This window comes from Vulpes lagopus, chromosome 4, assembly GCF_018345385.1.
Source record: "Vulpes lagopus strain Blue_001 chromosome 4, ASM1834538v1, whole genome shotgun sequence".
Lineage (NCBI taxonomy): Eukaryota > Metazoa > Chordata > Mammalia > Carnivora > Canidae > Vulpes > Vulpes lagopus.
Window position 1 is genome coordinate 24130426 of NC_054827.1, and position 15437 is coordinate 24145862.

The 15437-nt window shown below is 49.7% G+C and overlaps 1 protein-coding gene across 2 annotated transcripts; it reads right to left on the minus strand.

Moving 5' to 3' along the window:
• Window positions 1-897: 897 nt before the first annotated feature.
• On the minus strand, window positions 898-12934 carry PPP1R3B (protein phosphatase 1 regulatory subunit 3B). Of its 2 annotated transcripts, none has more exons than XM_041752780.1 (2): window positions 12708-12934; window positions 898-5493 (listed from the first exon to the last, which is right to left on the minus strand). In XM_041752780.1, the coding sequence occupies exon 2, from the start codon at window positions 5466-5468 to the stop codon at window positions 4611-4613; it is 858 nt and encodes a 285-aa protein (XP_041608714.1). In that variant the 5' UTR covers window positions 5469-5493; window positions 12708-12934; the 3' UTR covers window positions 898-4610. The 2 variants fall into 2 exon arrangements, with proteins under 2 accessions (XP_041608714.1, XP_041608715.1); XM_041752781.1 differs by lacking the exon at window positions 12708-12934 and adding an exon at window positions 11282-11535.
• Window positions 12935-15437: the final 2503 nt, after the last annotated feature.

A 15437-nucleotide genomic window follows, 5' to 3' on the forward strand; every position in this document is an offset into this window, starting at 1 on the left:
GAATCTCGAATAGATGTTCGTAAAAACCGCTGTTGATTTCCCCCTCCCCTTTCCCTTTTCTGTGAAGGCAAACCTCAGGCAGTGTTTGATGGTCTTGAGAAAGGCAGTTATGTCATGTGCGTAGCTCATCGCAAAACTTTTTTGCACTTATTTACTAGGTGTGGAGGTTCGATACTGCTCAGCCTTCCCACTGCAGGACCCCTACTGGCCTTTGCAGCGTGGCGCAGACTGAGTTACAGGAAACATCTGGCAGCAATTTGCCTCTCCTTCCATCCCATCTAACTTTGAAATAAAAAATCTCTGGAAATCCTACTTAGGATGAGTGTCTGACACCCAAAGGAGAAGAGGGAGGTCCCACCAGGAGCTGCTTTTTGCTGGTTACAGTTTATCTGGACAAGCAGTTAAAAGCTACCATGGCCATTTATAATTTTCCCACCTTTGAAAAGAGTAAACCCAAACTAGGCTTCCAGAGCAAGTGAGAGGGTAGGAGACATGCCCTCAGATCAGTACAAATGGATTTGGAGCAACACTGGCCCTGTGCTTCTCTAGCACTTACTTGCTTAGCTATGACCAACCTTGACCACTGTGACAGCTAATAGGCCATTACCACCTCTCCCGCGTCTTAGCTCTCTAACTCAGCCACTGATGGACATCCATCCTCTGAAAACCTACATTCTATATGTGGAAACACACTCATTCAACATAATTGTCCCCAGGGACCTGGCTGGCTCAGTCGGCAGAGCAAGCAACTCTTGATCTTGGGGTCATGAGTTCGAGCCCCACGTTGGGCACAGAGATTACTTCAAATAAAAAAAAAAAAAAAGAAAGAAAGAAAGAAAATTCTCACCAGCCTCTGACTCCCAGAATAGAGTCAGTTTTAAAATAGAACAGTTTCAGTTTTGTGTTTTCTACCTTTATTCCATGTTTGTGTTTGAGAGCCGAACCATCCACTCTCTTAGACCACACAGAAGACATCGATCCTTGGGATTTTAAAGTGCATTTCCCCTTTAACTTTGTGTACAAAAATATTTATTTATTTTAAAACGCGCGGACATTTCTTGACAAGGCACTTTCAGGCATCGGATGAAGACGAGCCTTCGGGTGTACATTCACGCTGCGGTCCTAGTGAAACACCGTCGTCACAGCTGCCTTCCTGGAGTCCCCACAGCATCAGCGGGCTCTAGGAACCGGGAACTGAAACTGCAGCGCCCTTCACAGCTTGACCAGCGGGCTGTAATGCTTTACCACATGTTCCACTTGAGGAAGTGCAGAGAAGCCGCCAGAATGTCTTCGATGACACCGTAAGATCCCATTACACTTGTGACTTTTTATGCTCATTCTCAGTGATCGCGATGGGGGCCTCCCAGAGCAGAGAGCCAGGAGGCCTACCCTGGCAAACCGCACCCAGCGGAGGAATTTTAAATGAGGAAACAAATGAAGAACAGTCAAGGTTTTCTTTCATTCACTGTCCACAGAGAGGGAAGACCCAGAAGATGGCACTTTTTTTTTTTTTTTTTGGCTTATAAACATATACGTAACCCATTTAACATCCAAGTGACTATAGTAATGCTTGTTTTTTAAAAGCAAATTATATGCAGAGATCAAAACCACAAAACATTCTTTCAGCAGTTCGAAATTTACATCTTGAAAGGACTTTGAAAGAGTAATGTTTTGTCACCAGTAAAATGAAAGCTTAGAGAAAAAAAACAAGTTCTACGTTGACTCTGAAATGGTTTTGATTTCTGGAGAACTACAGAACTCCTATTATTTCTCACCAGTTCCCCTATCATCAGAATACTTAAAAAAATAAAAATAAAAATAAACCCATTTAAATGCTTCCTTTCTTCCAGGAAATACTGAAAGCTTATTTATTACATATCTTTCTATAGTCCAGCTTATTTATTGCACCTAATTTGCGAATGCTCTCCAGGGCATTTGGGGGAAATAAATAGGAAACGAAAGGAAGCTGCTTCCCTATTTCTGGACAACAGCACCAGTGGGGGGGAGGCCCATCCTTTGGGGGCAACTTGGAAAGGGCATTGGGGCTGTGGGGGGCAGGGGACATTTGTCACCATAAGCAGCAGCTGCATGAGGGGGAAACCCCGAAGCCAGGCCGCAATGACGTCTCTAACTAAGAAACCTGTACAGTCTGAAGTGTGTAGACCTGTTTACTGATGGTGAGCTCCGGATATAAGGAGGGGTTCTGCAGATCCCAGGGCCCTGCTGATATTCTGGGACAAAACTGAGCCCAAGGGAGAGAGACCGACTGGTGAAAAAAAGACAGTATTCTTCAGATGTCTCTGCCTCCCTGAACCATGATGCTGACAGGGGAGTCTTGCAACCACATTCTCTAGTCAGAGGAGGGTCTTTGGGAGCAGGTGAGGACTTGCCTGGTAGGGCGAGCATCCCAGGTGGACTGGCAGTAGAGGCGGGGTAGTTTGCAGCCAGTGCCCCCAGCAAAAAAGCTGGGGTAAGCTGGGAGGAAGGAACGGGGGCAGGGGGGTTTATGGCTGTTTTAAGAGATACTTATCGCTGAATTACCATATTTCAAATTTTGACATGGAATGTCTTAAGATCATCATTACTGAAAACCAAACAGGAGACTCTTGAGGCATTTTTCTTTTGAATATAGATGGTCTTGTTACTCTTAGTCTGGTAACCTGTCAATGGCAGTGCACCTTGTACCTTTCTTGACTTGGAGGAGGAGGAACTGGACTTCTTAAAACAAATTCACGACCTATATACAATGGTTTGTTTCCCTTTGATTTTGATTTGTACTGTCAATAGTTCTGATCACTGTATTTGTAACACTGAACATACCGTTTGTGTACGTGATATAAGACAGGTTTAGAAAGAACACAGTTCTGCCCAATTTCAGCATAAGATAAAAATGCAACTTTCCCATAAATTATATTATGTAATCCCCAAGTCCTACCCATCTGGGAGAGGCATAAAAAATAAAGCACTCGATTGCAGACTAGTAACAGCCAGTTTTAGGAACAAGAATTACATCAAATACCACTTAAGAACATTTAAAAAGTCAAAACATTTTAAAGTTCAAAAAAGAAGGGGGGAAAAAAAAAAGACCCGAGCCACAGAAACCAGGAGGTCTTTTCTAATTGATCTGGAACATGCAAGCAAAAGAAGACTCTCTGCTTGCAGGGTCCAGTAGCTGTGCCTCCAAATCCAGGCAGCTGTGGATGGATCAGGCTTTCCTAAGATCAGGCAAATGGAAAATAAAACATTTAATTAAGCTCCAAAAGCAAAACAGAAAAAAAAAACCAACCCAATCTTCTCCGAATATATATGTAAAAATATTTTTTACCCCCCATCCCAGTACAAACCAATCTTGCCCAAGAAAAAATCACAGGGTTTGGGAATCCATCTGTCAGTGAAAGTCCCAAGAGTCTCATGACAGTATGAACCAACAGACTTTTAATTCATTGTCCAATATGGTTAAGAACAATTAATCTCTGATATTTCAGAGTTGCCAAACATTGAAAATAAAATATGAAAACTTGGTAAGGGTTTTCTCCTCTGTCCCTTTATATATACTCACACGCCATAAATAAGAACACCCAAATCAAAGTCCCCGCGTGCTTGTAAAGAGTCCTGGATATCGCAGATCACAGTCAAAGTAAAACCAAACATTCACCGAAGGCTCTGAGGATATATGGGATCTGCAAGTCAAAATGTCCTGAACACAGCATGAAGGAGGGCTCTCTAGGAAGGAGAGTCTAAAATCCCTTTGTGAAGCATGGGATGCCTGCAAACCAGCCTAGGGAGTTCAAACAAATCTTGTAATCGAGCTATCTGGTGACTCAGGGTAGGAGTGAGTACTTCGAAAGCCAAGAGGAAAAGCTGCAAGTGTCCCACTCGGACTGTCCTGCCTGCCAGAAGTCTAATAACCCAGTGCAGGAGCCAGTTACTTTTGATAACTTGGACGGTGATCTCTGCTGGAAAACAGATACAGGGTCAGAAAGAGGAAGTGCCTGCTTCTGTCACAGGCTAATAATTTGCCTTGATTATCTTTTCCTGAACATAAGATGAACTTGGAGAAAACAAAATGAAAAAAAAAAAAAAAACAAAAAACAAAACACAAAGATCAAGCGTGAGGTACATGCTGTGGACACAGAGCCACATCAACAGGCAGGAAGGACCTGGCTGGGTGGAGAGCACCCAATAAATGAACGGCAGAGGTCCAGTGGGAAATGGCTGGGGATGGAGTGACTTTCAGGTGGCTGACTTTGCACATCCCAGGGGAGAGAGGAGTGGCTCCTCCAGGAAGCCAGGGCACACTCCTCGTTGCCTCCTTCAGCTTCGCCGGCAATGCCTGCAGGCCTGGTTCCTGCCCAGGGCTCTTCCAGCACCTCTGTGGTGCTCGTGGCCACCCTGGCTGCCAAGCAGACCGGGCACTCCACATCTACTCTGAGTGTGAAACCGGTCCTGTGATCTCAACCTGTCTGGTTTTGCTGGCTTAAGAAAAAAGTGAATAGGATCCTTTCTTTGCGAAGACTGTGCCTAACGGCAGTTCACCTTTCATCCTGGCTTCCATCTCCACCTGCCTGTGACCGCAGCGAGGCTTCCCTGCGCTCCATCACACACGGTCACTAATAGTAGGGCCCTAGCTTTTCGTATCCTAAGTAACTAGGCCACTCTGGGAACAGACCGTAGGAACACCGAGGGCTTCCAAACTGGTCAAAGGATATCCCAAAATCTGGTCCGTTTTGTGGCTCGGCTGTTCCCTGAGTGGACTTCAGTTCGGCTCGGATGATCCTATAGTTTTTGCCCTTGTTACTGTCCCAGTAAGTCTGCCCGCTGCACTCGAAGCACACGGCAAACTCCATCCTCTCGTAAGACTGGATTTTCTCAGGTAAGCTAATGTCAAAGGAGAAAGTGTCCCGGTCTGAACCTGCGTACGTGTCCTTCACGTACCAACAGGGAAAGTCTGTGAAGCTTTTCCAGGTGTCAAATGTCATTCTTATTTTCACCATCTTCTCGAATGCCAGGTTCTGCACCTTCACTGTGCCTGTGATGGCTCTGTCCTTCAGGACACAGTTTTCGAGGCATACGTGGTCGGCCTGAAGCCGATTTCGGAAGTCTAAGTAGTCGGCGGAAGGCTGCGTGAAATCCAAAACGAAGCTCTCGCTCTCCGAGCTCGTCAGGCTCACAAGGTTGTCTAGGAGCTCAGTGATGTTAAATGGAATATCTAACGGCTCATCAAATTCTGAGAACACTTTGACCATAGTCAGGGCCAGCCCTTGGTTGTCTGCGAAGGACACCCTCTTTTTCACCTTTTTCTCCTGGACGGTGGGGGCCACCACCCCGCTGGCTTCATTCTTGCTGCTCAGCTGAATGCAAGGCCTCAGTGGTTCGCTCGGCTTTGGCGACGTCTTGAAGGTGAACCTCTCTCTGCGCAGGGAGGGGGCCATGCAGCTGTATCTGTACTCGATGTCCACAGCCATCATGGGGTTAGAGGAACAGGCGAGAACCCTGGCCAAAGGAGGCAAAAGGAAACGGCAGTGAGATCGGATGGACGTTCCAGCATCACCCCGACAGGGGCTGGTGAACGGCGTCTGCCTTCGTCTCTGCCCGCACGGCTGCAGGGTGCTGTTAGCCCAAGTGTGGCCCAGCATGACCTTGGTTTCAGGGGAGGTTAAGAGCGTAAAGTGGGGCGGAGAAGAGGACTGAGGTTAACACAAACAAAAAAGTAAGGAGCTGCTGGTTTAAAGACTAAACCTGTGGGATCCCTGAGTGGCTCAGTGGTTTAGCGCCGGCCTTCGGCCCAGGGTGTGATCCTGGAGTCCCAGGATCGAGTCCTGCATCAGGCTCCCTGCATGGAGCCTGCTTCTCCCTCTGCCTGGGTCTCTGTGTCTCTCTCTCTCTCTCTTTCTCTCTCTCTCTCTCTCTGTGTCTCATGAATAAATAAATAAAATCTTAAAATAAAATAAAAAATAAACTTGCAGGTTTTTCCATCAGGATTTCTTGGGGGCCCTTACTATGCTAGAGTGCCTTAGGGAATAACAACAAGAACATGCTGTCTGTAGGGGTTCCCAAACTTAGCTGACTAAGGAACCCTTTTTTTGTGGAGCATCTTGCAGAACACATGCTCTGAGGAATGTACTTTGGTAGACACTGCTTTAATATGATAAAAAGAAAGGAGTTTTTTTTTTTTTTTAAGATTTTATTTATTTTAGAGAGAAAGAGAGCATGAGCAGGGAGAGGGGCAGGGGGGTAGAGAGAAGCAGATTCCCCACTGGGCAGGGAGCCTGACTCTGGGCTCCATCCCAGGACTCTGGTATCATGACCTGAGCCAAAGGCAGGCATTTAACTGAGCCACCCAGGTGCCCCAAAAGAAATGAATTCATCCCACAAATATTGATGGGTATTTATTAAATGCCAGGTGTCATGCCAGATACTGGGATTCAATTGTGAAGATAAAATCCTGTACAGTAGATTTTCTTTTTAAAAAACGCCAACAATTTACTTTTTATAAATCTTTCATATAGGTGAATACTCGTTTTTTCTATAGTGAAGATACCGTTTATCAGAATAAAAGGCAAAGAGTATCGTGCTAGAGATCAGGTTAAATGAGACTTCATTAAAATGATAATTTTCTATAAGTGAAAAAAAATATGTAAAACCAGAAGATTAAAGACAAATTGGGAAAACACTTTACAAAAAGTATGGCAGCAAAGAGCTAATACCCTCATATACAAAGAGTTCTCACAAAACAATTTCAAAGTCAAATATTCCACATGGAAAAATGACCAAAGAGCATGAGTAGAAAATTCAACAAAAAAAAAAACCCTTAAAAATGGCCCATAAATATGCAAAATGTCCAACCTTAGAAAGAATTTAGATTAGGAAACAATGTCTACTTTTACTCACTCAATGAGTAAATATTTTTAAAGAAGATATGAATACATGGATTAGTCTAAATCGCCACAACCTTTCTAAATATTTTTATCATTTTTGGTTCTAATATCACACACAAGTATTAATCTTAAGGCATTAATGAAAAATGCACGGAGGTTAATGTACTCAATGTTCAGTGCAACATTATGGGGAAGAAAAGGTGAGAAAACATAAAGGATCAAAAACAGGTATCTAGGGATCCCTGGGTGGCGCAGCGGTTTGGCGCCTGCCTTTGGCCCAGGGCGCGATCCTGGAGACCTGGGATCGAATCCCACATCGGGCTCCCGGTGCATGGAGCCTGCTTCTCCCTCCGCCTGTGTCTCTGCCTCTCTCTCTCTCTCTCTGTGACTATCATAAATAAGTAAAAATTTAAAAAAAAAAAAAAAAACAGGTATCTAGTTAAATCAGGTATATGATATCCAGCAATAAAATTTTGTATCATCATTAAAACCGTTATTTGGAAAAACGGTTTAAATGGCATGGAAAAAATTTATAATACATTGTTAATGTGAAAAACCAAGAGGATAAAATTGTACATAGAGACTAGACTTGTGGGGAAAATATATTAGGTATATGAACAGAAAATATACCCTCTAGTCTTTTTAGATACATAAAACTGAATATCCAGGTCATGTGATTTTAGGGAATTTGTTTTCTTGCATTGTGTTTCTTATATTTTTAAAAATAACATCCCTTCTATGATCAAGGAGAAAAAAAATGAATCTAATGAAACGCCTAAAATATTCAAGATGGGCCCCAAACCTATCCCATCCAACACTCCTGCCTCACTAAAGCCAAATAATTTTTATCATTTAATTACCATAGCAAAATTATATTTTGATCTGATAGTTACAGTGGGCTAACTGAAGAAGTCAGTGATGAAATGAGGCTTACAATCTGTAGTCTGCGAACCTCAGAACACAGGATCTGGATTAGTTCCTAACCCTCTCTCCCCTCGCTATGGCAATGGTGTAGGCATGTGGTGGTGTTTGGGGTACTTGATCTCAGGCCTCCCCTAGGTCCTGCCCACTGGTGGGGGGCTTCCGGGTGATGGTGGTAGTTAAGGAGAAGCAATAAGCAAAATGTTGCTCATCTTCTGACAGGAGCTGAGACCACTGTTTCAGTCCAATAAATATCTCATTTTCAACTTCTGATTTTGATTAATCAAATATATAAAGAAAAATAAGAATGAAGACACAATGGGTTTGATCCCATTTTCCAAAAGAAATAACAGCCACTCACAGGATGCAGGCACCACTTAATGATGATTGACTAGAAAACACAGAGACACAAAACAATAATTTCTAGGCACAGTGTACTTATCTAAACATACATTTTAAAGGAAATTTGTCTTCCTGTTTCCCTTCTAACAAAATCAATGAGTGAAAATTTTAGGAGCAAATTTGCTTCCTAATCTGTTCTTGTACCCGTGCAATTGTTCTGGAAAGGAAAAGTTCTCACCGAAACGCGCAAGATAGCTTTACACAGGGTCACTAGGTTGGCTAATGGGTTCAATGTGAAAAACAAAACAAAACAAAACAAAACCAAAACCCAACAACCATATATGTACAAAGCACTTGAATTTTGTTTTTCCCTTGTCCACTGCAAAACTTCATTAGAATGCACCGGAATTTGTTTTTAATTAAATGTGGATTAAAAATACCCCCAAAGTGGTGGGCAAAGCCTTACATCCCAGCCCCCCCCCCACTCTGCTCACCCGTGACAACCTGGGGTGAACGGAGGGAGGCGAGGTTCCTTCTCTGACGGCTACAGCCCTTCCTCCTCCCCTGAGTCAGCGCAAGGTCAACTGTAAGTTCTCTATCCTCTTCTCGATCCCTTCCAGCCTCCAACCCGACCTCAGTACGTGCTTTCTGGCACTTCACACGTGCTTCCCCACACAATGTTAAAACAGCTCATTAGAAAAAGGTTGGGAAACTCTCAAGGTCCTGTGGAAACAATTCTAAAACCAGTGGATCAGTTAAAGAATCTGCACACTTGCAGATGACTGAAGTCCCTCTCAACTTTTAATCTTACAGACTAAAAAGACTTAGTTGAAGACGTTGGTAAAGCTTCACTGGTTGGACCCAGTGGGTGTAAATTTGCCCAAGACCCCTTTCATCACCAAGCTGTAAAAGCTAGGGGAACCGGGGCTTGGAAGGTGAGGTTCTGGTCAGAGCCAGCTAATTAAACAACCTCACTGGCACTTTCTAGAGCCTCGTTGGTTTTGCAATAATCTTCCAGAAAGGCAAAAATAAAGTTAACTACCTGGTGGCCCAAGGGTTCCTACCAGGGCCGCTGCCTCAGGGGCACTGCCCAGGCAACCACTGCCCAGGATCCCTTCACTGTGTAAGTGTCACCATAACTGGAGGTAAGGACGTGAACCCCTGTGGCCTCAGACAAGGTATGATCTGACTGTTGGCCTCCTGTGTATCCTCACAGGTAGAGTCTAGCTTTTATGAACTGGATCATTCTACAAGAATCAGTGTACCAAATGCTGATTTGATGTAGGCCTTCCTGACCCTCTGGCTCAGGAATTCCCCACCAGACTGTGGCGGGCGGGCGGGGGGGGGGGGGGGAGATCATCACCCAGAAGTACCCCTGGCAGTGGAGATGTACAAGATACATTTCCTAAGTCTCTGAAAGGAAGGCACCTGCACAGGTGTTTTATCCACTTGAGGATAAATTTGTTGGCTAAACGATTAGCGCCAACACAGTAAGCACGGGCTGTCCCGAGGCCTCCTCTCCTGACACACTCTCCTGACTGCTCAGCCCTTTCCCAGGCCAGGGATTATGAGTCACCAAGGTTGGCCAGGGAAAAAGCCAGAAGGAGAAGACATAGACACATCCTTGAACCAGCAGAGTATGAAGTACGATGGGATATTGGTTCGCTGCGGGAAGCGAGATCGTGAGAGAATGAGCGGCTGTTACTCAGATTCTCAAAAGCTTGGCTTCCACGTAGATCCCTACGAGATCACTTCTGCCCCATAAGGCAATGGGCCATGCCCAAGGGTAGATTTCAGTGTTCCTGGTCAAAAGAGGGCAACCCCTAACACTCCATGACAACTGAAGTGAACAGGGATGGTTTTACATAAATACTTTCCCTTTTCCACTATTGACAACACACCCCAAGAGAGCTCATGGGTTTAGAGGTTATGATGGCTTTTCTTGTGGAAACTCTAGCCTTGCATAGAAAATAACGACATGACCTTCACAGTTTCAGGCAGCTGAGTTACTTACTGACTTTTTGGCTATGCCTTTACTAGGAAGTAAAAAAAAAAAATTTTTTTTTGTATTAAGGCCAAGACATTTTTTTCCCCTCCATTCTCATGCTCTGATAGGAAAAGACAGAAAACTCAGATGTGCCAAGAACCCACCAGGAGCACCGAAACTCCGTTAGGTCAAGCATTCACAACCAGGCTACCAGGTTGTAGTTTCTAAAAGACATGTCCATCTACCCTTTGGCATTACTTTACTCCCTCCCAAAGGGCTTGGCTGACACCGTATGAGCAAAATGGACCTATTTTCCTTTGTACTCAGACCACGGGGCCCTTTATTCACAGCCTTAAAAGCCACTTGTGCTCTTCTGTCACCATCATCTAAAGCATCTTTGAGATTCACATACACACGCGACTGCATATTACAGGAAAGAGGTGAAGTTAAAATGCCACAGTACCTGCCACCTAGAAGTGCCCAAGGTCAAACACAGAGCACTAGCCTAGGAAGGCCTCCACCTAGCTGGGCCACTTGGAGCAAGTCCCTGAACCTTTCTGGGCTTAAGCTTTGTCCTCGGAAGTCCCTTCTAGCTCTGACTCCTGGTTGCTAGTAATGCCCAGTAACTTTTCTTCTCTTCTTGTTCTTCCCTAAATACCTTTACTTTTGTGGTGAGTCCGCTGGCCGGCTTCACTTTGGTCTTGGCGGCGGGACAACCCTACCAAATGAACCATTTCCTCTTCTCTCTCCCCACCCCCTCCCTGCTCAAAGCCCTAACTTTTCTCCCGGGCCCTGGGTCTCCCAGGGAGGCCTGGCCACACACACCCACAGGCTCCAACACCTTCCAGCAGCTCCCCAAGTCTTCAAGTCTGTCCTGTTTCCTCGTCTTCTGCAGGGAACAATCCCCAGACGTGCCCCAACGCTTCTGGTACGGCGTCCGGGGTCCTATTCCCTCTGTTCTGCTAGCAGGCGCCCCTCCACACCCTCTTTCTCTGGGCTCAAAAGGGTGGCAGGAACAGGGCACGGGGCAGGAGGCAGGCGGAGCTTCCAGACTTGGAAGATCGCACAGGTCAAGGCGCCCCTGCCCCCGTCCCGCTGACCCGGCCCCCGCCCCAAGCACTCCGCGAGCCTCCGAGGTCCGTCCCGCACCCACCTGTCGGGCCGTGGGGGAGCCCCCTCCGCGGCTGGCTCGTCGCATCGGAGCGCCTGGAAGGAGGTGGCCGGGGAGGCTGCCGCCACCGGACTACGTGAGCGTCGCGTGAGCCCGCGCTCGGTTCCCGGAGATATGACCCGCAGGGGGAGGAGGACGACGGGGAGGAGGAGCCCGAGTTATCACCCCTGGGCGGGGCGGCGGGGCCACCCCGGTGGGAGCCGCGCGGCGCGAGCGTCCCCGCGCGGCAGCTTGGGCCCCGCCGGCCCGGGGCAGCCCCTGCCGGGGGCGGGGATGGTGACCGGGGCAGCCCCTGCCGGGGGCGGGGATGGTGACCGGGGCAGCCCCTACCGGGGGCGGGGATCGTGCCCGGGGGACCCTGCCGGGGGCGGGGATCGTGCCCGGGGGACCCTGCCGGGGGCGGGGATCGTGCCCGGGGGAGCCTGCCCGGGGGCGGGGATCGTGACCGGGGGACCCTGCCGGGGGCGGGGATCGTGCCCGGGGGAGCCTGCCCGGGGGCGGGGATCGTGACCGGGGGACCCTGCCGGGGGCGGGGATCGTGCCCGGGGACCCTGCCGGGGGCGGGGATCGTGCCCGGGGACCCTGCCGGGGGCGGGGATCGTGCCCGGGGGAGCCTGCCCGGGGGCGGGGATCGTGACCGGGGGACCCTGCCGGGGGCGGGGATCGTGACCGGGGGACCCTGCCGGGGGCGGGGATCGTGCCCGGGGGAGCCTGCCCGGGGGCGGGGATCGTGCCCGGGGGAGCCTGCCCGGGGGCGGGGATCGTGACCGGGGGACCCTGCCGGGGGCGGGGATCGTGCCCGGGGGAGCCTGCCCGGGGGCGGGGATCGTGCCCGGGGGACCCTGCCGGGGGCGGGGATCGTGCCCGGGGGAGCCTGCCCGGGGGCGGGGATCGTGACCGGGGGACCCTGCCGGGGGCGGGGATCGTGCCCGGGGACCCTGCCGGGGGCGGGGATCGTGCCCGGAGACCGTGCCCGGGGCCGCGCACCGGGGCGGGCTCCGTGTCCCATCGCGCTCGGCGGCCCGAGAGGCTCCCAAGTGTGTTTCGTCGCGTATTACAGGGAAGCGGGGGCGGGGGGGGGGGACGCGGCTCCTCTTCCTGGTCCCCCACCGCCCGGCTTCGGTGACACCCTCCGGGAGTGTCGGCTCCCCGGCCGGAAGCACCTGGTCTCAGGTTCGCAGCCCCGCACTTCAGGTGGACACGCGGCTCCGGCCCGCTCCATCCCACCTCTGGTTCCCGGGCGGCACGTCCCACCTGGGAGCAACAGCCTCCTCCAGCCCGTCTAGACTGTTCCACCCCGGAGCGGGGCTGCAAGCGGGACGGTGAAGGCGCAGGTGGCAGGAAGCCAAGAAGGCGTCCCCGGCGCGCCCCTCCCGCCGGTTCTCGGCCCGCACCGGGCCCGACGTACCTGGTGCAGCTCAGCAGCTGGAAGTGCCGACGCGCCGGCCCGCGGCAGCATCCGCGCGGGGGGGGGGGCAGCGGCGACGGCGGGGGCCGGGACTCAGCGCCGCAGGTGCGCGCCCTCGGCGGCCGGACGCGGCGGTCGGTGCGCGAGAGCAGCCGGCTCGCTCCTCCCGGGGCCGGGGCCGGGGCCGGGCACGGACTCGGCTCCCCGCCGCCGCGCCGCTCCCTTTAACTTTCCAGCACCTCGCCCGCTCGGGGAGCCATCCCGGAACCCCCTTCACGTGAACGCCCCCCGCAGCCAATGGGGGCGCTCGGGTCGCGAGCCGTCGACCAATGGCCGCGGGGCCGCGGGGCTGGAGGGCATCGCTCCGCCACGTGATGGGCTGCGCGCCCGGGGAGCTGGGGCCGCGGGCCAGGGCTGGCGACGGGGCGCTGGGGTCACCGTGCGCCGAGGCGCGGCCGGCGCCAGGGGGCAGAGGCACGTCCCTGCGAAGGGCGCCCGTGACAGCACGGCGGGCCCGCCCAGGGCCCCTCTTCCCGGCTACGTGCTGGGGCCTGAGCCCCCTGCGCGCGCCGTCCAGCCCTCCGCCTTCCTGGGGCGCCCCGGGCCCCTAACTCCCTGCCCATCGCACAGAAGCCCCCAGGGGTGCCGAGCGTGGTTTGCCTCCGTGCTCGGCGGACGCCCTCTGGGATCGGCATCTCCGGCTCCGAGGATGCATAGTGTCCGGAAGGATTCCCCTGGCTTTGTGCTGGGCCAGGGCGCGCGCGGGGGGGCGGGGGGGGCAGGTGTTACAGGGACACCGTTTTATAAAGTTGTTACTGGGGCCATCGCACAGGGTACCGTATCTATAGGTACGTGGCTAGGTGCATCTCGGAGGAAATTAGCTGACTTGAATCTGTTACAACTACCTGTACCTGCAGGGGCCCCACGAGCCCTGTGCTACACCTTGAGGTCTGCAGAGAAGGATGAACCTAGAAGAGACCAGCCCCTTCCTCTCAGATAAAACTAATCTGAATACATAGTCATATAATCCTATATTAATCTCCTTGGTGCTCAGCTCTGAGCTAGCCACTATAGGGATGAGGAGCCTAGTTTTCTAGTTTCAATGAAGTTTGGAAATTGATAGAGGGTTGCCGGCTCTTTAAAGTGCCAAGACATTAAAATAAACAAACCTTACTATCTTTTGCTACTGACCTTCTATTTAAAAAAAAAAAAAAAAACAGCTTTTTAACAACGATAAAAACAAAATAACAGATAATATGAGAGTAAAGGCCATTCCTCCACAGTGGATGTTTTTAGCTTTACGAAAATTCATTGTGTTGAACATGTCATTTGAGGAATTTCTGCTTTGAGGGATATGAGAGCATGTTCTAATTTTACTAGAAATGTAAAACTAAAAACACGGGTAGGTTGCATTAATCCAATACAGGCTTTCAGCTCAAGATACAGTCTCCCCGTCTGAAGGGCAATTATTAGTCCTCTTCCTTCTCCTTTAATGGGCATATCTGAAAAAGGACCACCTCTGAAATCAGCTATTGGTAGGCGGTTGGCAAATAAAGTTTCTAATGCAATACTCCCTTTGCCAACCCTGGACTCCTTTCATTAGCTGATGAGTAGGTTGGCGATTTATTAAGCCAAGCGTTGGCTCCGTTTCTCAAGCGTAGTGAGCATGCTAGAGGAGTGGGCAAAGCTAAAGAGCCAACTGGTATTGCAAAACGAAGGCAGGCTAAGGGTGATCTGAACCAAACCGAGAAGTTGGGACAAGTAAATCCAACCTTATAGTATTGAGGTTTGGAAGCATCTTCCTTACATAGATCTAGGAAACCGTGCGTAATAATTTCCCCTGTGGTTTAGATGACTATTTCAGAGCAGGAGAGTGGGGCTAAACTTAGTTGTGGCACACCACAGTCTTGGTAGGTAGGAGTGTGGCGTCTGTGAGTTTGCAAAGAGCGCAGTCTCCTTAGCGATCAGAATCGAGCTGGGATGCAAGCTCTGGAGCATGGTTCGAGCCAAACTTAGCAGTTCCAGGGCCCCAGAACCTCAGAGCTGGACTGGCCCTTAGTTCCCGTACAATCTTGTCTGGCCCTCATTTTATACCAGAAAAAAAGTAAAACCGCTAAATATCAACCTTTCAGTCACTGCGTATCAAGTTCCTTTTATAATATCTGGCATGGAATTTAGCCTTCATTTCATTTAATAACCCAATCCTCCCCACAAAAATAAACCAAAAGCCTAGCAGTAGCTAAGCAAAGCTAATTATCATTCTCCCTTAAAGAACTTTCTTTTTGGTGGCTGGTAGTGGCTATTTGGTGCTATCTTCCTTGCACTTGGGCTCATCTGTGACTTCTTCAATCCTCTCTTAAACATTTGTTTATTCATTTAACAACACATTATAGAGTAACTACTGTTAGCTGGGGTGCTGGAAGTGGAAAAATGAGTGAAATATACTCTTACTCTCAAGAAGCTCTTAGGCTAATAAATAATGATGTAGGATAAATGTGTAGAGGGTAATTCTCTATATTTGGGAGCCAAGAGGAGGACTGCATGTGTGTGGCCATGGAGGTGGGGTGGGAAATGAGGAAGGCCAGCTGAGGCTTCTGGGGAAGTGAGCACTGAGAACGATCCTGAAGGGGGAGTCAGAGTTTAGGGGTAATGGGAAAAAGCATGGCAGGAGTTGGCAAAGGAGTAGAGTTCTGAATGTTCCTCCAAAGAATTTCCACTCTGTTGATTAAA

Bases quoted from the DNA above. Each gene is read 5' to 3' on its own strand.
- PPP1R3B (XM_041752780.1), bottom strand. From the start codon at position 5,468: ATGATGGCTGTGGACATCGAGTACAGATACAGCTGCATGGCCCCCTCC.